The sequence below is a fragment of the Carassius auratus genome, unplaced genomic scaffold, assembly GCF_003368295.1.
Source record: "Carassius auratus strain Wakin unplaced genomic scaffold, ASM336829v1 scaf_tig00216558, whole genome shotgun sequence".
NCBI classification, from domain to species: Eukaryota; Metazoa; Chordata; class Actinopteri; order Cypriniformes; family Cyprinidae; genus Carassius; species Carassius auratus.
Genome location: NW_020528631.1, coordinates 159,885 through 185,607, shown reverse-complemented (window position 1 = coordinate 185,607; position 25,723 = coordinate 159,885). Strand labels below are relative to the sequence as shown.

At 36.3% G+C, this 25,723-nt stretch overlaps 1 protein-coding gene across 1 annotated transcript in view; it reads right to left on the bottom strand.

Annotated features, from left to right (window-relative positions):
- The window catches only part of ush2a (Usher syndrome 2A (autosomal recessive, mild)), a 202,054-nt gene that overhangs the window by 74,549 nt on the left and 101,782 nt on the right, over window positions 1-25,723 (bottom strand). The window contains exons 39-47 of the mRNA XM_026263516.1: window positions 23,017-23,164; window positions 19,540-19,682; window positions 11,100-11,728; window positions 7,853-8,181; window positions 6,642-6,764; window positions 5,877-6,040; window positions 5,524-5,733; window positions 1,469-1,671; window positions 1,004-1,116 (exon numbers count right to left, since the gene is read on the bottom strand). Of these exons, the coding sequence (XP_026119301.1) occupies window positions 1,004-1,116; window positions 1,469-1,671; window positions 5,524-5,733; window positions 5,877-6,040; window positions 6,642-6,764; window positions 7,853-8,181; window positions 11,100-11,728; window positions 19,540-19,682; window positions 23,017-23,164 (2,062 nt within the window). The remainder of the gene's footprint in view (window positions 1-1,003; window positions 1,117-1,468; window positions 1,672-5,523; window positions 5,734-5,876; window positions 6,041-6,641; window positions 6,765-7,852; window positions 8,182-11,099; window positions 11,729-19,539; window positions 19,683-23,016; window positions 23,165-25,723) is intronic.

Genomic DNA, 25,723 nt, shown 5'->3' with positions numbered 1-25,723 from the left:
CCTGTCCCCAGCCCCCACATATAGCACCAGAGACAGAATTAATGAATTAGCTATTGATTAAACTCCACTCGAGCAAATCTAGCGTGGCAAATAAATGAACTGTTTGGGGCATGTGTAGGCCACGGCCAGCCATGTCGGGCCAATCGATCAGTAGTTAGTATTCTACGGGGAGTGAGTACAGCACACTGGTCATATGGCATGAGGGTGGGAGACAACACGGCAGGAAATGTGTGAATTATGGCTTATTATGGCACACAGAGCCCTAGTGCCGTCAAGTGCTTACACTGTGTTACACTGTAGTATGTGTAAGGTTGTCTTATATTGTGATTTCAAGCTGCTGAAGTCATCAAACGTTCACTAATCTCCAGTTAGCAAAAGTTCAACAGACAGTAGACAACAGTAAAACATATGAAAACTATATATCCCACTTTATTTCCCAGTGCAAAACTGTAGATATATAGGAGATATATATAGGAAAAATATGTTTTGAAATTATTCATAATGATTTTATAAAATAATTGAAGGAACAATTAGGGATGCCAAATGTTCCTTCAATTATTTTATAATGAGATGAGAAATATATATCTAAAGAAAGTTTGAAATGTCAACATTAAAATGAACCAATTCAAATAAAAAATAAATACTCTATGTTATCTGTATGAAAGGCTCATTTCTCTCTAAATGTGCAGCCACTGTACTGTGGAGATGGCGAGTCCACTTCATCTTTGCAGCCGACACACTGCATTTACATTTAGTCATTTTGCAGATGCTTTTATCCAAAGCGACTTACTATTGAGGCATACATAAAGTGATTCTTCTTAAAAAGGCAAACTTTGAAAAATTTTTCTTGCTTCTTCTTGCTATTTTTCCCAACAGTCATTACTTTTGCCGGTGATTTGGGCCAAACTTTATTCATTTTGTAAATATACTATATAAATGGTTTAATTCCCCACCCCCTGTATATATTTAATTAATTAAATGAATAAATCGACTACTGACTCACCTAGAGCTAAGCAGCTGAATCTGAGGTTTGGCGATTTCAGTCGGTGTGTCCTCCACAGTGGTCACCTGAGTGCTGTTACTCTCCACACACGCGTACACGGTACACACCTCCAACTAAACACAGAACAGCAGACCCACTGCACAGGTTAAATCCAAAACAAAGTGAGGTCCAAAATCTGAGACCATTTTACGAATGTTTTTTTTTTTTTATGTTGTTTTTTTTACAAAAAAAAAATTGATATCAGCACAAAAAATAAGTAAAATGATTTGTGCATTATTACAGAAACATAATGATCCGTTTAGGATGTCAAATCCTTGTTTATTTCACGGAATCACTTTTATATACTTACCCATGTTAAATCCAAAACCTTTAGATCCTAGATTTTCAATGTGGTCTCAGACTTTTGAACTTTTAATATGTGCTAAATAAAACGATGTATTTGTGTGTTTTGATAGAAGGCCAGACCTGAATACTGTGTACAGTGAATGGCAAGAGTCCTCCCACTTCCAGTGATCCAGTTGCATTGCTAGTGGACTCATAGAGATGGCCATCAAGATAGATGGAGTACTTTGTGACCACACCATTTGGAACAAGAGGAGCCGTCCATAGCACCCTCACTGCTGTGCTGTTTAGGACCACCACCTCTGGAGGAAAGACTCCTTCAGGTTCTGCAATACAGAGAGAAAGCCACACTAAATCACTCAGAAAGATGGACTGGGGCCCACATGAAAACATAGGGTCACAACCGCAGAGCTCAATCCTCAAGATTTGTCTCTTTAACCTCTGCCCAAGATGAAGCTCAGGAAAGGCTTGAGGTCCTCAAGTCTGCAGTAGTCTCTACAAAGAATACAACAACATCTACAGAAAAATGCCTGGAGAAAAAGCAGTTTTTCATTCTTTTTTCTCTTTTTTTCCCCAGACCAAGATCATGCCAGCAGTAGCATAAACACAAAGCATATTCTACTCTGAAAAGGCTTTGGGCAGCACATTTATTTCTGCCTTAGAAAAAGAGCATGAAAGAGAAACAGAAAGAAAGGGATAAACAAAAAAGAACAGGTATTTTCTTAAAGCTGATCTGTGTATTTTTATTTTATTTTTTTTATTTAAAATATTATCCTCTCCTAGCTTAAAGTATTGAGATAAGTGACAGAATAAGTACACTTTTCATATAGAAATCATACAATTTTAATGCTGTATAAATTATAAGAGAAATTCCCCTTTGACGGTAGGAAATGTAAAAAAAAAAAAAATCTTCATGGAACATGATCTTTACTTAGTATTCTAAGGATTTTTGGCAAAAAAAAAAAAAAAAAAACTATAATTTCGACCTATACAATATTTTTTTGGTTATTTCTATGAATATACCCCATCGACATAAGACTTTTTGAATTTTTTTTTTTTTTTTTGAAAACATAAGTTTTGTGGTCCAGGGTCACACAGTATATATGTATATGTATATATAACTATCCCTCAGTTGTCTAATTCAAATAATAACCAATAATAAAGCAGCAGAACACGTGTGTCGGTTTGATGTGTGTTCCTGAGTGCACTCATGTGTATAAATAATGTAATTTTATATGTACATCAGGGAATGCTGACAGCATTACATCAGGAAGGGCTGGCAGAATGAGAAAAGGCTGAGTGTGACTCTTTCACTTTCCCTCTTGCTTTCGGGGGTTCCCGCAGATGGTTTGTGGGCAAATTGAATCAGTCCTGGAGAAGCGCGCAGGGATTGGAGTGCTGCACCAGGGGCAGAGGGGGTTAACTGGGCCAGTCTGGGGGATACTCTCTACAGCTTGAACCATTTTCATCTGCTTTTTCACTTTCCCCCTCCCTTCCTTTCCCATGACAAATCACACTGAGATACAAAAGAAGACCAGAGAGCAAATTTTTCAGCTCGATGTGACTCTAGTAAACAGCTATTGTGACAACTTTGTAAGGCTCTTCTGAAAGAATGTAAAAAGGGAATGATTGATAAAGCTTTCTTTTCTGAGGCTAGTGAAGTTAGTTTGTGAAAGAGAGCTGAAAGACATGAGTGTAGTGCTAATGACAGCTGAGAGATCAAATATCTCCGCAGCGGCTTTGAACAAGCCATTGGCTGACATGACGGGCTGGGGAATGAATTCGATACAGAGGAGGGGTCCTGACACTTCCCCTCTCACTAAAGAATATAACTGCTGTTCTTCCTACTCAAAGCCTCAAAAAGTCTCCCTTCAGAAGATATCCTGTTCACACAAAGGTCCACAAGTGAAGTCAACGTTAAAGTGCTTGGACCTTTACAGCAGATCTTACTGTAGGTTTGTGAGGGCCAGATACATGTTTTGGTATTGGCAACAACTAACAGTAACCTAAATACCTTTGGTCATGCAATAATGGGTGATATGTCACTTAAAAGGATGGTCAAACAATGGTTCATACAGGCCTTTTTGTGTATAAAATTTTAGTTCAGGAATGTGGAATGAAATAAAAGCAGAATCTAAAAAAAGGTTAAGATACTGCAAAATACATAAGATGTGAGTGCAATGATCAAATGTCCATCTAGTTTATGTATTTAAAGTTAATAAATTATAAAATAAAAATAAAAGAATGAATGAATGCATGAAACTGTGTGAATGGACCCTAACATTTCTCTTAATGAACTAAAATTCAAGTAAGGATTGTTACTAATCAATCAAATATTTCATCAGACACTCAATCAATCAATCAATCAATCAATCAAAGAAGTGTTGGAGAAGCTACAAGTTACTCACATTTTAATACAGTCAAACAACAAACGAAATATTCTTTTTAATAGTAGTTAGGTGCACTAACTATATCAAAGCTCCTGAAATACAGTATATCAATAAATCTCTCATACAATTTTTAAGAGCAGAACTAAAAGTACCTTAATAAAGGGAAAGTTTGAATAGATACAGTTACACTAAATTAAATCAAATAAAAATAAAAGCACCCTAATATACAGTATAACAAAAAAAAAAACAAACAAAAAAAAAAAACGCAATGAACAACACTATTTAGTATTAAATATTTCTTAAAAAGCAAATAAAACTGTAAAATCAAGTGCAATAACTCAGATGAATCAAATGAATCGGTCAATCATTTGTCAAATGGGTTCACTTTCAGGAACTGTCTGAGCTAAACAACTTCCCAACATGCTACTTGAGACACAGGAGAGCTGAGAGCACATTTGGTCATTGTCTCAATTATTAAGCAGCTACATTGAAAAAATTGGAAAAAGTAACTTATTACTTGAAAAGGCTAGACTGTTTAGAACGCAGCTTTTAAAAAATACTTAGTGCCCGCTTGTTGCTCCCCATCATTGACCAAAAGAGCAATGAGAAATACTGGTATGTGACTGATATCAGTGCTCTCCTGAAGCGTCTCTTTCCATGGGATTTCTGCTGCTGTATTATTAATGCAAGACTTTGCATGGACAACCTCGTCTCCATTCCAGTTTTTAATTAGCGGGCTCTTAACATATACACTAACATGCAGCATAGTGTGATCTTTTAACTTCAACTGCTTTTAATAAGCTGACCTTTAGGTTGTGCAATAATTAAGCTACCACTATTAGCTCTTTGGTAAATGACTTATAACCTTTATTTAGGAGCAAATGCTATTCTAATGTTCTTAATTATACTGATAGGAGACAGAGATAGAAGTTGAGGTATGTTATGGAAAACCAGTTGTTTAGTTTTTAGTGTGTAAAGCACAATTTAACTAACACTGCAGTGTGGGTCTCTGTGTGTGTGTGTGTGTGTGTGCATGCATAAGAGGTTTGCTGAGCTTTCATCTGTTTCCTGTGCTATCACTGCATCAGTATATTAACTGTGTAAGAGGACAGCTTAATGACTATTGATTATAGCACAGAGGTCAAGATATCAAAATTTTGGTAAAGGAAAATATTAAATCAATCAGTTCTTCTCCTCATCCGTTTTTTTATCTCTGAGAGCAGGGGCTTCTGGAATGATATGAGAGAGGCAGGCTGACAGAAATCACAGGAATATTTGAAGTGTTGACAGGAAAACCATAATTAGCCAATATCTTCAATCCAAATTTCATCCAGTGAAACATATAGAGATGGTTGTGGTCTAGTAAACATATTTTAGTTAAACCACTTTTCTAAATATAATCTAAGATGCTTTGCAAACTTTTACATTATTTGCGTAGATGCAGAAAACATGATTGTACATATAAATTAAAAGAGTCTAGACGCCACCTGGTCTTTTTGTTCTAGAATGTGGCGAATATATTTTGATTCCATTCACATATCAAGAAATGTATTTTTGCAACTGAATCACTTCAATACAGACTTTGACTGCCTACACGTACTTAAAGGGCAAACAAGAGTATTATAAACGGTTCAACCAGTACATGCACTTAACAATAAATACATTTAATACTTTGTTTTATGCTAAAGATTCAGTCAAAACAGGTAGGTTAAACAACAAATCTGGGGCCCTGTGGCTTGGCAGTCAAAAAAGATGTGTGTATCAAACATCTATGTAGAAAACACTCACCTCCATCTGTAGTAGTGCAGCTGACCTCAGGACTGGTGATGTTGTGAGCGCCATTGGATACAGTCAAGGAGACCTTGTACTCTGTGCTGGGCTGCAGGTCAAAGATGACCACAGAGGTCGCAGCGGGGTCAAGTGTAAGAGTCTGCCTGTGCTGGGTGGACAGAACCATAAGGATGTAGTCCTCCACACTTCCCTGCAAATCTTGCAGAGCTGGGAACATAAAATAAAGAGAGAGAAACAGGACGCACTAAAGGTCAAATCTCAGAAACAAGTTGTCTTAACAGATTCTTTCCTGAAATGTATTATCGGTCAAGGGTCAGGATGAGTTTAATATAGAGATTCTAGCCTCTTACTGGGGGTGGACCAGTTGACCAGGATCGCTGTATGATTGAGAACTTGGACGGATATGCTGGTGGGGGTGAGGGGTTGCCCAGCCAGTGTGACCCCTGTGGCAACCTCCCCTGAAGCGTGGCCAACATCATTGTGAACCAGAAGTTTGTATTCGTACCATGTGTACCTGTAACACATTTCAAATCATTATGCACAAGGACATTTTTTGGAGCCATAATCACAGAATCTTATAATATAGAAATATATAATTATTTATACCATTACATGTACATATTAAATAATTTATACTGTATGAAACTGTATTTAAAAATATTTTTAATGTATTCATATATTTAAAAAAATATGAAAAATACTTAAATACATTTGATTATGATAACTATTCTAAATATATCCACTGAAAAGTGTGTTTATACGAATGAGACTGTATAATACTAACAAAAGCTGTGATAATACTGCATTAAATGTCAAGTATTTAAATATGCTGCTTAAAGTCAAGCTCAAAGTTAAATGAAGTCAGACATGAATCTAAATGACAGAACCTGTGATACATTTGGGGAAACATGAGAAACATTTGGGGGTTTTATGTTGGAGTTATTTCAGCGTACACACAAGGAGTGCCAGAGAAAGATTAACCGAAAACAATTTAATTCTATGGAATATTTGCTCAAAGTATCTTTGAAAAGCATTAAAAAGATGGCATCGGTGCACAAAAACAGTTTTGTACACAAAGGCAAAGTTTGCATTAAAGCTAATTTCAGTAATCTCACCTGCTAAGGCCTTTATCTTCATGAAACAATTTGGTTCCTGCGTAAACATTGTACCACAGATTCAAATCTTCGGGGGGACGGGAGGCCAGGGGCTGCTGGGTTTTCCGTCTCAACAGCTCAAATCTGAGGGCAGCGGAAACAGCCAGATAATCAGAGCCCGCTCTACTCCCACAATCCTCCTGCCATTTCACCCGCACCGCTGTTTCGCTGGGTTTGTGCTTTTGTCTTTTCTCTCTCTCTCTTTCTTTCTCCCTCAACAGTAATGCTAATTTCGCCTGTAATCAGGAGAGCTCAGCTTAATGTGCGCTTTATAAGCCTAGTTAAACAAACAGAGCAGCAGCGGGAAAAGTAGTCATGAATTCTAATCATCCGCCGTGAACAGACCTTTATTTACCACCTAATCAGCTCAAAACAGACTAAAATATACAGTGAGAAAGAACAAGAACTTTTACGTTGTGCCTCACTCTTCACAACCTAGGGAGACTTATTCCTAATTATTATTAAGACATTTTAGAAATTCCTTTACCATATGAATTACAATTTTGGTTACAATTGAATTTACTGAAGAATGTAAACATCCATTTTATCATCCTTTTCATCCATACCTATATACATCAAATATAAATAAATAAATAGCTAGCTAGCTAGTTTGACTGACTGATTATACTTTGAGGAATGTAAACATCAATTTTAACATACCGTATTTTCCGGACTATAAGTCGCACATGAGTATAAGTCGCATCAGTCCAAAAATAGGTCATGATGAGGAAAAAAACATACATAAGTCGCACTGGACTATAAATCTTATTTATTTAGAACCAAGAACCAAGAGAAAACATTACCGTCTACAGCCACGAGAGGGTGCTCTATGTTTTCAGTGTAGACAGGAGCACTGAGCAGCATAGAGCGCCCTCTCGCAGCTAGAGATGGTAATGTTTTCTTTCTTGGTTCATTTCTCTCGGCTCATATCAAATTAATTTTGATAAATAAGTCGCACCTGACTATAAGTCGCAGGACCAGCCAAACTATAAAAAAAAGTTTGAATTATAGTCCGGAAAATACGGTACATTTTTATAACCATATCAAATATAGTAGTTATACTACTAATTATTACACATACACAAATAACAAGTAATGAATTCAATAAGTAACAATACTTAAATTTGTCAAGTAACTAATATGTTGTACATCGATTGAACATTCATATGTACCTTATGTTGGGCCCATTCGGCCTTGATGGGAGTTGCCATGAAACAGCTAGGAAAGATTCACTGATGGCTACTACTGACAGGGATGGCAGACCTTCTGGGATTGTGGGTAATGTAGTAACCAGCGTTGGAGAGCTCTCAGTGCAGCCTCCAACATGGCCTCCACCTCCTGAGCAGGCGAGGACGGTGATGCTGTAGTTGGTGTAGGGCAGCAGATTGGTAACTGTATGGTTGAGTACAGATGTATTAGTGTGTGAGATGCGTGGATCAGGCATGCGGATCTCATACCGCTCAACTTCTCCATTGGGCATGAGTGGAGCGGTCCATGTAACCTGCAGTATGCACAGGACACATACGAACCTGTCAGTATCACTGAAGAATTTGACATCAGAATCTAATGGTGTTGTTGTGGTCATGTTTTTATAAACTAAAATGGTTTTACAAACATGTCTAAGGCGGCAGAGAAGGGCCAGAGTCCAGTGCAATATCACAACACATCATCTCAGGCTTTTATATCGATGAATTTGAGGAACCGACGTCATGTGATGAAGCGAAGGCACCCTGACTTTGACCCAAGACAGAATATTCCTTTCATTACATTTAAAAGAGGCCTCAGCCCCTTGGAGATCATAATGAAATCCTAATGGAATTGCATAGGAAATGCTGCTTGTTGCTGCTATATACTGTCTCTGGATCAAGGGAGGCATCAGCATTTGGCGGACACATTAAACATATTGTGCATGCCTGGGGAGAGGAGATGAAATGGTAGATTGGCTAAATGTTAGAGTTACGATTAATTATGACAGAAAAGTTATAATAATGGATATTAAAAGGTTAAGCAGGAGTGATCCAACCTAATTTTAAGTTTAACTTTCAACCCGCAGGTCCCGCTTTTATGAAATTATTTGGTCCGCCCCAGCCTGCCCTGCAAATAAAGTAAAATTTCTTTACCCACCCCAACCCGACCCATGGGGTCCGCAGGTTATGAGATGATCTGCGCATCAGGGACATCACGCAAGTTAAGTTCCATAAATGGATTTTTTTTTTTTTTGCCTTTTTAATGACCCGCCCCAACCCGCCCAGGAGATAAAGTGACAATTTCTATACCCGACCCGTAGGGTCCATGGGTTGAGACGACCCGCGCACAACTATCACCTACTGATGCAGCACTGTAAAGCATCATAGTCACAATCCCGACAAAATAAAAAAGAGAGAAATGTTAATAAAATTTAATTAATTTAAAAATGTATCAGTAAAAGTATTGATAAAAGTAGTTTTGTGTAATTAAAAATAATTAATTTTATCTGATTTGTTTTATGATTTGTTATGTAGTGTAACGCCTGTTAGCTTAGCAACATGCTACATTTGTTGAACTCCACCGCACATTGAGTCTCCTGTGCGAATCAGCTCCATGATGGGGGTCAACTCAGTGCTGCCTTAGAAGACAGCTGCCTATGCAGGAAGCATCTCACTGAAATGAAATCATCCTAACAAAGGTGTTTGCCATGAGCATCACAGAGACTGCTTGCATCTCAACAGGAATTTAATATAGCGTATGCTAATGTGAACAGGTTTTTTTTTTTTTTTTTGGCTTGTTTTTTGTTGTTTACATGTAGAAGCGTTCTCATCCAGTTACATACAAATGCAGCAGTTAACAAATTAATTAAATAATAATGGCATTACAATACACTAAACCGGGGGTTAGGGGAAAATGAATAATTCAAGTAAGTTTATGCAAATGCCGCCTTTGTTTGAAGTGGTAAGCATTTCTGTCCATGTTTCTTGGCACTAGCACACAACAAATAACAGAGAGAAAGAGAGGGGGTTATTTACACACTGCAGGATCTAAGCTGCAAAGCTTGTTTGGTTACATAAACGGCCCTTAAATCCAACCTGTAAACCAGCCAAAAGACTGCAAGCTACCTAGCCCTCTTGAGTATTGTGTCTGTTGAATTACAGGGATGTCGATGCAGTTTGCCTTGAAACACTCAAATCTCCTTTGTCAAAGAGTTATTAAGGTCTGGCATGCTTTGTGTATCCTACATAAACAAAATAAAGAAGTAAAATCTTTAAAGTGTTAGCTAGATGACCAAGGGCAAATTCATGAGGGGTTTCCACAATACTCTGACAGACTTAAATGGTTGGTCCTTAATGATCAGCTCTGAAATTTCCCGGAAACCATGCATATCATTGTTCTCATAGCATGAAGGTGTCACTGGAAAAATGATGGATGCTCTGAGGAAGAAATACAGTAGCTTCTCACTAACAATTACAACAGAGATCTCATTTGCACCTTATTGGTGAAAAACTTTTTGAAAATAGTTGTGCTGATTAATATTTAAGTCAAAACTGTGATAGATTTTTCCTTTTAAGATTGTTTGATAAAAAGTTAAAAAGATCAGCATTTAGTTGATTTTCTTTTTTGTAACATTATAAATGTTTTTAATAATACTTTTGATCAATTGAATGTGTCCTTTTAACCTTGTTATTGGACCTCACTAATTAACAATAATCAATATTATTTTGTAAAATATATATATTTTTTGTGATTTTTTTCTCTCTAGCCTAAAGTACTGTATATGAGTCAGTTCTGAACAATTGTCTTAATCAATTAACTATTATAACTTAACTTGTAAACAAGATTGTGATCATTTTGTTAATATTTTTGATAGTCAAATTAAAAATAAATATTTCAAAAGGTTTATTTAAAATTATTGTCACACTTTTTTTTTTTTTTGCAAACATAATCTCCTTTAACCCTTAAATGCATACCTTGTGTGTTAAGCGACCCAGGACAACATTCACTAACCTCAACCTTCTTAGTATTCCTTAGTTTATTCATTATAAACAATATCAAAAGAAAAAAATAATACAATATACAAGAACGTCTGCTGTCTGATAAATTTTTTGCAAAAAGTGTTTAGAGTCGCTAGCAGCCTAAGGTATGTAATAGTGTAATTATATTTTTCTGGGGCAACAATAATTAAATAACTGATGATTATAAACTTAAAAAGTGCAATTCACCCATCACTGTTTGTTAGACAATATTTTTTTTTTTAAGTTTTAAAAGATAACGAAATGTGTTTCATTTTGTTCTTTTGTTATTGCTATTAAAATATCACGAGAACTGTATGCTATTGCAGCAGTTAGAGATCCATTTGTGTTTGATATGTATGAATATGTAATAATGATTGGGAAAACATCCTTGCATTTAAGGGTTAAGTAACATGCAAACTGACTTTCCATGTACCTGTACTGACTCTGGTCCCAAAACCAGCACATGAGGCGACTGCAGTCCTGCAGGCCTTGATGGTCTAGTGGTCACTTTCTCCCACTCACTGCTATTAGATCCACCCAGTCTTGTGTGCGCCACAATGCGGTACTCATAAGTGGTCCAGGGGCTGAGTGTAGCAGAGCTGTCTAGGTAAGTGAGTGTCTGGTTGGGCTGCAATGTGGCCACAGTAGAAATCTGTTGTGTGCCAGTGACTCTCCTCTCAATGGTGTAGCCGTCCAGTTCACCGTTGGCATGACGTGGTGGGGCCCAGGACAAGAGCACTGACGTGGGGGTGTCTGAGTAAAGCTGTGGGGGTGGGACGTCCTCTGGGGGAGCTGGCGGGGTGCGTGTGGTGTGGGACTCAGAGGAAAGAGTGCAGCCGGCTGCTGTGCAGGCCTCCACCACTATGGTGTACTGCTGATAGGGTGTAAGCTGAGAAAGAGTCTGGCTGGTGCTGTTTCCTAGCACACTGACACTTAACTGGTGGTTTTGGTAGATGTTATAATGGGTGATGATGCCGTTGGGCTGGGACGGAGGAGACCAGGAGACAGAAGCACTTCTGGGTTGGATGTCAGAGAGTAAGGGAGGGTCAATAGATCCAGGCCCTGAAGAAAGATAATTAATATTAAATAATTAACATAATTAATATGCAATAATTAAAATGATTTAATTAGTTGTGAAAAACTCATTATTTTTGTGGTTATTGCTACTAAAGGTGCATAAAACACACACACATGAAGGATGTAATTTAGTAAATAAGATGAAAATTATTCTACTTAATGTTCTTATTATACTGTAAAGTAATAGAATCTTTATTTATGTACAAAAAACTCAGCTAAAATTTCAAAAAAATAAATATTAATAATTATGAATAACTATGATGGAATATTAATCACACAAATTATTCTTATTTTCAATAATGATCAATACATCTATCAAATCTGTAGATATAACAAATATTTTAACATGTAAAAATATTGTTATTATTATTATTGTTATTGAATGCAATCAATACATAATATAATCATTCTGAATGCATTACATTTACCAGTAAACTTTCAAGATATATCATATATCTCCATTTACCCATATATCCATTAATCTATCCATCACTACATATATCTTAATTTTGCAATTGATTTTGGCTTTAAATGATCTGAACCCAAGGAATGATGAGCCTAGTCAATCTCCATGATCTAGAGAGATGCAGCTTCTCTCTGACAGCACAAGGACACCGTCTGATTGGCGCAGCCTGATTGTCTGGATTAAAATGTAGAGCAGGCAATGTGCAAATCAGTTCATTTGCTAAAGAGGACAGAGTCAGCCGCTGCATATAGCAAGCAAATCTGAAATTATATTTATGGATTTATTCGTGTGGCGATGTGGCTAAGGGATATCAGCAATGTGCGAGGCAAACCTCTTAAGGGTCTGTAGTGAATTGAAGGAAATCACTTGAATTTCTAGCCCAGTCATTTTCTCTGAGTCGTTACAACAACAGAAGCCATGGCAACACTAACATCAAGAAAACCTTCATGGATCTTCAGCCCAGCACAGGTCGAGTCATTTTAATAATTACACATCCACATACCAAAACACATGCCAGCATCCCCATGCACTGCTTCCCTCTTTTACTTCTGATGGCTTGTGCCAGTATCTCCTTGGCTATGACTGGTATAAAACAGTAAGAAGTTTTGAACTTAATTTCAATTAAACAGAATATTAAGTGATGTGTACAGGAACCTTCACACCACATGCCTTGCACAGTGTTTGAAAAGATTTTTTATATTCCCAACCCTGATATATGGAATAGAAATGTTGTCATCATTTACTCACCTACTTGTTCTGATCCTTTGTAACATACAGAGACACACAAAATATATTTTCAAGAATGTTTGGGTCTAAACAACATTGGATCCCATTGACTTTCATTGTATAAAAATAAAATAAAAAATACAATAAATAAATAATAATAGTAATACAAATATATATCAAAACATAATCTTTTGTGCTGATGCATTCTTAGCATCATGCCAATGGCAAATGCAGCATTTCATTTGAACACAGCTGAGGCATAAAACCAAAGCTTACCCGAACATCTTTTGCTGCTTTGCAAGCACTGGTATTTCCTTCAGGAAATGCAAATAGAGAAAATACTATTTTGATGATTTGTCCTTATTTGCTGTGTGGAGCACTGCTATTGGGTTTCAGAATAATGCTGATCCAAAATGTCACATTGGTTTATTGCATTTTTTGTGCTCATTCTGTGAGGCCTGATATATGGATGCAGATTTACATTACAGTAATTTTCCATACCATTTTTCTGACAGAACTGTTAGGAAACTCCAGAAAAAAATGGAAGAATGATAAGTAAAAGAGCTTGAACATTTGCTGAAATGAAAGGAGTTAGGGGGATATATGAGCAGTGGTAATTGAAGAGAAGTTGTTTTGTTGCGTTTTAAGTGTCTCCTGTCTGCTCTGTAGCTTGGGCAGTCTGATTTATATTTGGGCCCTATGAAAGCTCATTTGAAGGTAATGTTTTCCTCCTTCATTTACATCCCACGGTAGCACGGTAATGGCGTAACGGCAAGGGCATGTGGATCAAGGTGACTGGCTCTCTCTCTGCCGTGCTGGGCTGCTGATGTCTCCCCACAGATGGCCCACTTTCCACCTCCCATCACCATCACCTCCCAACTGACTCACTATGTATAGAGCAGACATAACCGAATACATGTATGCTTTCTCTCCCCAAAGCTCAGCGGCCACCACAACAAACATCAAGATAATGACTAAATGACAAAAAAAAATGACATCACACAGAATAAGCACACAGATGAAGCAAATTCACTACACAGTTGTACAACTTTTGAATGTTAAGCATAAAACCCTGCATCTAATTCACTAAGCACCCAAAATTCACTTAAACAGATGCTAAACACACTAAAACAGCATAAGACTCATTTGTGTACACTTCCATTAAAAAGTTCGGGGTCAGAAAGATTTCTTTCTAATCATCGAAGAATGCTGGAAAAATACATCATGGTTTTCACAACAATATTAAGCAGCATAACTGTTCTAAACCTAAATAATAATAATAATAATAATAATAATAATAATAATAAAAATAATAATAATCATAATAATAATGTTTTTGAGCACCAAATCAGAATATTAGAACGACTTCTGAATTATCATGTGAAGTAGTCTTCACATAAGTAGGTGGCTACTGAAAATTCTGCAATTCATAAAATGTTCAAAAATATAATAAAATAGAAACATTTTAAATTCTAAAAATGTACTAATAAAAGTAATAAATATTACTGTATTTTTAAACAAATAAATGCAGTCCTGGAAAGAGTAAGAAGCTTCTTGAAAAAAAAAAAAAAAAAACATTACAACAATCTAAAATCGATCCCAAATTTTGAATGGTAGTGAATATTTTCTATTCATCATGTCAAACAGATATTTATCAAATGAATGAAATGGTGGCGAACAGTACAATTTTCAGCATTTTTAAAAGCAGATTTAGGTGTCTGGAATGAAATGGAGTGATAAAGGAGCGATAAAGTATGACAAATTCTGAAGTATGCTGCATCTTCCATACCAAAACATTCAGAACTGTCCTGCTTGCACCATGAAAATTGTGTTCAGAAAATGTTTTTGTTCTACTAACTGATCTGCATAATTCGTACACTAAAACAACACAATCAGTTGGTGTAAATTAACAGTGCTTTCTTCCGGAGCAATTCATTTTCACAAATGTTTTATAAACCCAAGTGTGTTCAATATGTAGTACAAGTAAATTCACTACGATTAACTAAATAAACCGACCTTTACCATAATAACTCTGATTACGGAATGACGTCAAGAGATAAAGAGGTTTAATTCTCATTAGTCATGCCTAACCCTATACTCAACCTTCATCCATTTTCACCTCACACAGCCGGCCGCTGCTTATGAGTCCGACTCAGATTTCTCCATTCATCTAGTAGCTGTTATTTTTGGGGGTAATTTTTATTGTGTCTGTGAATGGGCCCTGCTGATTTCGCTCCCTCTCCCTCCTGATAAATAAACAATGCACAGATCTGACCTTTGGGTTAACAGGTTTTTATGCTTGCTCTACTCAGCACTCTAACTGATTCAATTACCACAAAGGTTCAGGAGCATCCATGAATACTGAAAACGCTCACGGCCGCTGCCACTGCAAAACGCCTGCATAGGTGCTCGCCTGCAAATCCAATGTGGATCTCAGGAGAAATTCCTTAATTGTAAATAATTTTACCACATGAGACAATCAAGTCTCCTTGAATGTGAACCACCCCTCCTTACTTCATCCCTGGCCAGCCTTCCTTCCTCGGCTTAGCTACCCGGCCTTTCGGTCTGCAGAGGCAAAGTGTTATTTAAGCTTTACTGGTCTGCGTTAAATTCCGCAATTTGAAGGGCTGTTAAGTTTTTCAATTGAAATTTCATTTAAGATGCAGGTGCTTTTGATTTTATTGATGCTTTACTGCTCTCAGGGTACAAGCAAGAACACAGTGCAATAACAGCAGTCGGCCTCAATCAGGCATCAGCAACAGCTGTAATCTCAGGACATTTGGAATACTTAGAGAGGCCTTTCCTGGGCCACTATAAATCGCTACAGCAGAAGGGAAAACAAGAGCACGGGCCGTCAAGCCTTAAATCACATTTATAAGGATTTGGTTAGCATAATAATAACACAATCAAGTGACAAGGCAAGGAGGGAGGGACCGGGGAACGTGAAGGAGAGGATTATTTTTAGCATTGTAGAGGTCCTTGTGACAGTATGATAGCTTTGAAGGTTAGCGTGGCTGATGTCAACTAGGACGGATGCTACTTTCAAGAAGCAATTTCCTTTTAGTGTAAAGGAGATTGAAAAGATGAAAAGGGGGAAAAATACTCTTTATGAAAGAATAAGTTTGATTTTGAACTAAAATTTGATGAAGTGTTCACTATTGTCAGTAACTTATTTCAAGGTGAACTGTACGGCAATTGTTGTTCTACCCACATTTTTCTAACTACAAATGGGTGATAATCATGGACTGTATAAAAACATGGACGTAGTGACCGTGACGTCACCCGTAGAATCCTAAAGATAGTTTTTGAAGCCTAAAGTGTGTAGAGCGAGCGGTCGCCATCTTGGCAGCGCGTCACCGCTTCATCGAAAATGGGCAAAAGGGCGGGAGCTGGTCGCTGAAGCCATGCCCACCTAGCGCGACGGCTGTGACAGCAGTGGCAATCCACCTGTCACTCAAGTGGCCACGCCCTTAATTATGCAGAACTTTAAGGCTTAATATAATTTAAACGGATGAGTTATAAAAAAATTCACCCCCTCACAGTTGTCATGAAGGGCAAAATTAGCTATATAGACCAAAATCTTTTTTTTGCACCAGGCTGAAAACATGTTTTTTGCTGCTGTAAAGTTGGACATTTTAACATGGGGAGTCTATGGGATTGACTCTCTTTTGCAGCCAGCCTCAAGCGGCCAGTCGATGAATTGCAGTTTTAGTCACTTCCTTATTGGCTTCTCTAGAGAGAGCGGGAGGTTGCCGCTCGATGATAATTAAAGGAATAGTTCAACCAAAAAAAAAAATAATAATATATATATATATATATATATATATATATATATATTTATAAAAAATTGCTTAAAAATACTCACTTTTAGGCTATCCAAGATTTAGAAAAGAGTGTTTCCTTATTGAAACAAATTTGGAGAAAATTACCATTACATAATTTCTTTACCAATGGATCGTCTGTAGTGAATGGGTTCCGTCAGAATTTCCAAACAGGTGACAGGCACTGTAATATCTTAAACGACTCTAGTCTATTAATTACATCTAAAAACAAAATAGAAACACTACAAAAAGAGAGGTAGTCGTCTGCAAAAAGACCAAAGGTGGTTTCAGTTATTATTATTATTTGCCAAAAATGTAAAAGTTAAAATGTACAGCTCATTTATACAACAGATTCACAAGGAAAAAAATGGGGGCACAAAAAATGCCCCTCTAAATTCTTTTATGTATATGTCACTCCAGCACACAGACACATGAGCTTTAGCACAGGCAGAGAAGACAGAGGAAAGAGCTCTTCTACATGGCAAAGTTTATGTTCACAGAACCGCCTGTCAAGTCTAAGGGGTGAAAATTCATGGATTGAATTACATTAAAAAGATGGTTATAAAATCTTAATGGAATGATAAAAAGGAGAGGAATGAGGGCCTTTTGAATACTTAAAATGCTCATACATCTTCACTAAGGAGATTTCTAGTGGTGTTCTGACATACTGCAGCACAAAAGGAGCCAAACAGACAAATCAGACAAATGTTTCCGCCATAGCTCCATCAGTCTCATGCACTTGACCCTTGAAATTGACATTTCAAACTTTCCAGATACCTCTAGTTTAAAATTGATGTCACAAAATAAGTCTCATCATGTCTGAAATTAAAGAAATAGAAAAATAACAATAATAGAAAATCAATGTTAAATCAAAATAAAATGGCAAAAGATGTACATGTATTTATCAGACACTATTTGTGATCGCTTACATAAATACAGAATGTGCGTGTTTTGTAGGGCAGCTCGTGCACACAGCCTAGTGTGTGCTGCTGTGAACATTTCACACAGAGGTGGAGAACTCTCTCTAGAGCAGATTTCTAAATTAGAGATGAAGACGTGTGGACAGACTGGGGTCCTATCAAAAAAGAAAGACGTAAAAAAAAAAAAAAAATTATATATATATATATATATATATATATATATATATATATATATATATATATATATATATATATATATATATATATATATATATATATATATATATATACGACATAAGTTTCTCTCCTCCTATTTCACCTTGCCCATCCTTTCCTCTTCCTTTATCATGCAGCCGGCCACATTATTTTGAAGAATCTCCTCAATTCTTTCCTGCTGTTAATTTAGTGTGGCTTTGCCGGGTACTATTTCACATTGATGGGGCAGCTGATATGATGAGTGAGAGTGTTTATTAGCAGAGCCAGGAGCCACTAAAACTCACACTTTTCCCATAATCCCGCCACAGAGTGCCGAATATGCCATACTGAGGCTCTTCGCAGCCCATTTTGGAAAAGAAATAAAGGGCTTTTCTCTTTAACAATAACAATCATTTCTCTCCTGCTTGGTAATGCCCACCTGTTCTCAAAGTCATCACCCCTGCCGCGAAGAAAGAGATGTGTAAACAGAGCTGGAGTGAAGGGCTCATTTCTGCTGCCAGAAACATGCAGATGGAAAGTGAGGAGGAGGATGGTTTTGATTTATATAGCATGCTGATGGGGATTTGACATGTCGCTTGTTTGGGATTAAAGCGACTTTTAGAAGAGCTACTAATAAGGTGCATGCTGGGTCATCGCAGTTTTGGCATATGGTAAAGTACATACGTGAAACCACCAGTTTCCTTTGTTGCAATGCTCAACAAAATACAGTATTTAAGTATTTAAATGTTTTTATTATTAAAATATTCGATATGAAAATATTTATTTATAATTTTTTAATAAAATATCAAAGCATTTAGCTTTTTAGGTAGCACTTTATAAAGTGATACTGTCTATCACATAATATCTTAATCAAAAACCTTTTAATCATCTTTAATCTAAGCATAACAATATACGATTAAAAACATCATAGCCGCTAAAACAAGCTTTACTAAGCAAAAGCTTAAGCTTAGTTTTCATTCATCTCTATTTAAACTACTTGGACATATTCTTCATGGCTCAACAGTGCAGATAATACAGAGATTCTTAAATGCATGACTCTTAGTGAAGAATACAACCTATGAAAGGAAATACTAAACATAAAGAATACTAATTACAAGTTGCTAAATAAAATATACAGACACATAGTGCAAAACAAATAGACCAAAGCAGCAAGACAAGAAATTGAACAAAAAGTCTCAATGAGGCTGAGAATGTTACTCAGCTCATGTAGTTCTGCTCCCAAACAGAGGGAAAACACTTCCCAAAAGCGGAAATTGTGAAGTGCTGCAGGGCATTGTGGGGAGGGGGATGTCTCTAAGCTTGATCATGAAGAGGTGGTGGTCCATAATACAGTGCAATCTGAGGGTATGCGAATACTGGCTCAGTAATTATAATGCATGTGCTAATAGGGTGAAGTATAATTAATGTATAACTTAGCAGAGAGTGTCTGTTATGATCCTTAATATGATTCTATTACAGTAATCAGTCCAAAATGACACCGGCAAGGTCATGTAGAAGAGGCGTACCCTTTAACTAGTGATCTCTGTCCACTGCCCCCCCACCTGCTCTTTCTATGGGAGAAGCCTCACAGAGGAACCGCCTGACATGTGTGCTTAATGATTTTCTGTTGTGTTTGTGGGCATTGTGTGTGTCAGTTGTGGAACTCACTGTCTTGTGCAGTAAGAAAAGAGACCCATGAGCTGCTGGTTTCTCCATGGCTGTTGGACACCAGCAGTCTGAAGTGATACTCGGTAAAGGGTTCAAGATCCTCAACTGTGTGACTAAATACAGTTGTCTCATCGTCCATTAACCTAAAGATAGAAATAAATGTACACAGAACACATTACATTACATACTACTGCCCAAAAAGTTTTTTTTTAAAGTCTCATATGCCAAGGCTGCATTTATTTGATCAAAAATACAAATAAAAAAGTAATTTAAATGACTGTTTTATACTTGATTCATTTTAAATGTAATTTATTCTTATGGTGGCAAAAGTTAATTTTTCAGCAGCCATTACTCCAGTCCTCTGTGGGTAACACTTTAGAATAGTGTTTCTTACTTACTAAATAACTAATAAGGAATTATTGAAGAACTAACAGGTGATTATTAATTAACACTTAACTCACTACTGCTAACTACTAAGAAAGATGTGTTAACTAATCAGTATGTAATATAATTTTATGATTATGTTAAGTAACAGTTAGCTAATCAGTAACTAATATATTCTGTGATACCTCCTGAAGAACTACTATTAATTATCTACTAGTTAAGGTTCAAGAAAAATAACTATGAAATAACTACTACTGAACAGTTATAAGCAAAAAAAAAAAAAAAAAAACACTATAATAATCAGGCTGTGTCCCATAAATCAAGTACTTGCGTAAAAGTACAGATACAGTGGCAACTTTGTACAGCCCACTTATTAGCCTATAATGGAAATTAAATATGGATTTTGTTTGCTTCTAAATGTTTAACTTTTGATTATGAAATGTTTGTTAAATTAGTTAAAATGTGGGCAGTATACATGTTAAAATGGAATAAAATATGCCGTATTAAGAAATGTTCTCATCTGAAATAAACAGATTAGAGTATTTTACAAAGTTTATGATTACTTTTATAGCTTGTTTTTAGTCAAAATGATGTAGTTTATTATTATTTACTAATAGGTTAACTTTAGAAATCTGTAAGTCCTGCAAAATTATCTGATAATTCTTTATTAATTACTAATGGGTTCCCTATGTTTTCACTTTAGAATAGGCCTAATGTTTCAGGTTCAAAAGAAGTCCTGCAGAATTATTTCATAATTAATTATTAATTACTAAAGGGTTCCCTATGTTTTCACTTTAGAATACTGTTTCAGATTCTAGGTAATTCTTCAGGAATTATCTGATAATTCTTAATTAATTACTAATGGGTTCCCAATATTTTCACTTTAGAATAGGTCTAATGTTTCAGGTTCAAAATAAGTCCTGCATAACTATTTGATAACTAATTATTAATTACCAATGGGTTCACTATGTTTTCACTTTAGAATACTGTTTCAAATTCTAAGTAATTATTGAGGAATTATCTAATGATTTTTTTATTAATTACTAATGGGTTCCCAAAATTTCCACTTTAGAATAGGCCTAATGTTTCAGGTTCAAAAGAAGTCCTGCAGAATTATTTGATAATTAATTATGAATTACTTATGGGTTCCCAATATTTTCACTTTAGAATAGGCCTAATGTTTCAGGTTCAAAATAAGTCCTGTATAATTATTTTATAATTCTTTATTAATTACAAATTGGATACCTGTATTTTCACTTTTCCTCAGGCTTTGCCTTACATACAGAAATTTAATTAATGGTAATGTGGTATATGCTGATGAGGCACACATTCAGTACTGTATATAAAATATAAAAACTAAGTTATCACAAGGCACTGGAGTCATGGTGGGGTTCCTATTGGAAGCTGATTTCTTACAAAACACACTCACAAAACAATATACTACACAGGTAAAACCTCTATAAAATGTATTGCATTTATTAATATTGCATTCACATACTACTACTATTGATAATAACATTTACATGAAAGGGTCACAATTCAATGTAATTGTGTAAAAATGTTCATTAGTAGTTACTTCATAGTTATTTTTCTTGAACCCTAACTAGTAGACAATTAATAGAAGTTCTTCAGGAGGTATGACAGAATACATTAGTTATTGATTAGCTAACTGTTACTTAACATAATCATAAAATTATATTACATACTGATTAATTAACACATCTTCCTTAGTAGTTAGCAGTAGTGAGTTAAGTGTTAATGAATAATCACCTGTTAGTTCTTCAATAATTCCTTATTAGTAATGTAGTAAGTAATAAACAGTATTCTAAAGTGTTACCCCTCTGTGTCATATGAGTCTTAATTCTAAATCATTTCAATATGCTGATTTGTGCTCAAGTGTTGTATCAGTGTTGAAAGCAGTTGTGCTGCTTAAAATTTTTTTCGGAAACCGTGACACATTGTTAAAGGATTCTTTGTTTCTTTGGATTCCATATTAACTAGTTGTTTATTAGCTTATTAGGACATTACTAGAGTATTGGCTGTTTATTAGTACTATATCACTTAATCCTACCCAATACCTAAACTTTAACAGTTTACCTTACGGACTATTCATAATTCATGATTAGGAGTTTCCTGAGGTAAAAGTTGAAGTTAATAGTTAGTTAATGGTGAGAATTGATCCCCAGTGTCCAAAAAGTGATTTTTTTTAGCTGTTTTTGTTGATAAAGACTTCATTTTAAATGTTTATATTAGCTAAAGCTAACTTTGACAACTCTTAGTAGTACACAAGCTTATAGATTCAAACCTAATAGGGGTTTTAAAATGATTAACATATCTTTTCTGTTAAGTGCTTTGCAAATCAAATCAAAAGTGATCTTAAGATTGAATGAGCTCATCAACTTCTATGGTTAGAATATGACATTATTCTGGTGAAAATGCAAGTGGGCATTTGTATTGAACTGAAATGAGAAATAGATATAATCATGCTCATTAAATGCCTTACAAGTCCTGCTGATAGGAACAAATCTTTGCTGGTTTTTTAAGCAGCATCAGCTTCCACAGAGCCCCACGATCAAATTTACCATGGAGTATAATAAATAAATCACATGAACAATGAAATACATTTCAAAACAATCCCAGGAAATGAGAGTGATGTATAATACATGCGCCTAGTCATTTATTTATTACAACAAAATGAGAATTCCCCTATTTCTGATTAAATTGCAATTTATTGTCAGGGAGCATGTAATGCATATATATTAGATAAATCATTTGTTTCTTTTTTTTCTTTTTACAGAAGCAGATTTTTTTTTTTCCCATAACGACAGCCCTGGTCTAGGCCTACTATTTGATATTCCTGTACATCTGCTCTACAACAGTCTAACCAGTACTTTCTTCTCTTTAGATCAAATACTGATAGATGTATCCTGTTTTCCAGATTCACTGCCTTTTGTATTATCAGTTCAAAAGAACTATTGTTCACTGATGATTGCATGTTTGCAGTAGTAGTGATGACCTATATGTGTTTGTAGTGTGGAAAAGTGCATGTGTACACCGTGAAAGGTCTTCATGGCTTTGTTGCTCTGAGCTTACTGGTGAACTTGTGGGGAAGCTGAAGTCCTCATCTGGAGCTGGTAGCGCAGAGGTCCGGGAGCGTTGTGACGGGCTGGAGCAGCCCAAGCCACCTGCAGCGAGGTGGGGGTGGCAGATGCCAGCCTGGGGGGCAGGAGGCCATCTGGAGCTGTATGTGGAGAGGATGCAAAGGTGAAGTGGAGCAGAGAAAAGACCTGCACAGTGCAGCATATGCTAAGGAAAATGGGTAGAAACATTGTTGGGGATGGGAGCATTTTAGGGCTGTGAGACTTTGAAAAAGCCCAGCTTACTGTATATAGTACATCACATGCTGTGTTATGAGCTCTCACAATGGCACAACCTACTGTATGCCCTGAGAGGTTCTCCAGAAAGCTTTTAAAGGATTTTAAATTTAAAAGATTAAATATTCTGCTGGAGAAGAATCATGTAGCCATCTATAATATTACAGTTTGGAGAGAGAGAGAGAGAATTAATCTGTTTTTAAAGAGAGAGTCAAGAGACGGTGGAGAATGGCACCTGTGTAATGGTGCGGTCAGCTCTCTGCGCCTCTGATTTACAAGGACTTCCTGGTCCCTTCTAAGCCTCCTCGCCTCACTTCAAACCCAACGCACCATCAACTATGCAGATAATGCTCCGGCTTCTATTTACTGTGACATCATCTGCTCTCAACACAATCTCACTGGTCAGGGCTTACTTACACACATACCCTTATGCACACATATTCAAACAATATCTGAGTTTGACAATATTGATACTTTACATTAAGTATTAATACTGAGTTGTTTATATGAAAAATTGTTAGATAAAAAAATTGACAGTCAAATAGAACATAATATAATATTTCGTTTTAAATGTTTAAAAAAATGGTACAATAATAAAAATAAATACATAAAAGTAATACTAAATAATAATTAGTAATAAGTAACTGCAATGTGGATCTAATTATTTGCTAATTTCTATCGTCAAGACATCGAGACTATATTACTAAATTGCCTGGAAGCACATGAAAACATCTCACCAGTCAAGAAAGCCAACATCTTGAATCTGTGTCTTTTCTTAGTGCTTAGTGAGGACTCCAGGCAAATATCATCTATTCTGAGGAGCTATCTAGTCAGCATCAGCTTCAGTAATACAGCACTCCAATGCTCCAAGTGAAGTCCTCTCCATAAGTGAAGTCTCCTTCTCAATCAACCCTCCTCTTGTCCAGCCACAAAAACTCAATAACTGTTGATTATTTAAGTCATTTCAGCCACGCTGAACTAGAATCACCTCAATAGAATCCAAATTATAATTGAATACGCCCGTGGTGGTCGAAGCACTAAAAGAAAAAGAAAAAAGTTTATGAGAGCGATACTGAATTCCTGGTTCCGTGGTCTCTGGTGTACAGGGAACAGACTAAATGAGATCAACTCATTGACATTACGGCAAGAAAAAAAGATGTTAATACTTTGATTGATGAGCGATGGAACTGCCAATTATGTCAATAAAGAGTATGGATACGCCAAGCTGTTGTGTTCAAAGCTTGACGTCCCCATGCGTCATTAAGGAGGACAGGGTGACAGTCTTGACTGAACGGTGAAGGAAGAGATGATGCGGATGTCTGAACCCAACGCTACATAGGCTGGCATGCGGGAACAGGGATGTGGCTTGAGCTCAGCAGGGGTCAGTCTCATCACTCAAGTCAGCGCTCCTAAATTAGTTTTACTGCCAAGCTGCAATTTTCATAATGTCCATGTGGCTTGTATTAGGAAAGAAAAAGCTCGGCAGAGGGACGCTGCTGCTTTGAGAAGAGTGGATAGGGCTTTGCTGGACAGACTCGGGGATAAAAGCCATTTCACTCTTTGTCTCCATCTGCCTTTGCTGCTATGGCTTTTGGGCAGGAATAAACAGCGAATGCCCAGCCAACCAGTCATCAAAATAATGATGATGATGAGCATATGGAGAGGTCTACAGATTGCCGAAGCTCAGAGATGCTAATACTACTTCATATATTTTGGACCTGAACACCAACACACAGCTCCAATGGTGTAACGCTGACTGAAGAGGTTGGCATATTGTGAATTTATCAAGAGACCACCAACTGCACACAAATATTGATAAACAGTGACAAAAATTCTTATTTGTTAGATTCTGTCTCATGTAAAGCATACTTCTAATGTGTCAGTGAAGTTTCAGCACAAAATACCCCACAGATATTTTATTACATTGTCAAATTTGCCCCTCCTTTGGTTTGAACAAAAACACGCTGTTTTCTTGTGTGTGCCTTTAAATTCAAATGAGCTGCAGCTGCTGCCGCCCCCTTTCCAGAAGAGGGCGGAGCATAAATAGCCAAAATGTCAAAATATATTTATGATATATGCAGACAGTGATTGTTCTCCGTTTGTAAATTTGTACATCTAAAAACAACATTTAAGTGGCACAGACAATATTAAGCCTAAATAGGTGCTATAGCAGTGGTTCTCTACCCATGGCCCGTTCAAATGCAGCCTATCATGCTGAACACGAATAAAAGTTTTACAATTAATTTCAGTTTTTACATGAATTAAAAAAAAATAATAAACTAATATATGCGATAATGTTTTTGTTATGTAAAATAATTTAGTTTTTCATATATTATTTTCAGACATGAGCAGACCTGTACACACGTAATTTGTTACGCATTTAACGAACACTTACAAGACAGCACTTTGGCAGAATTCATTCAAAT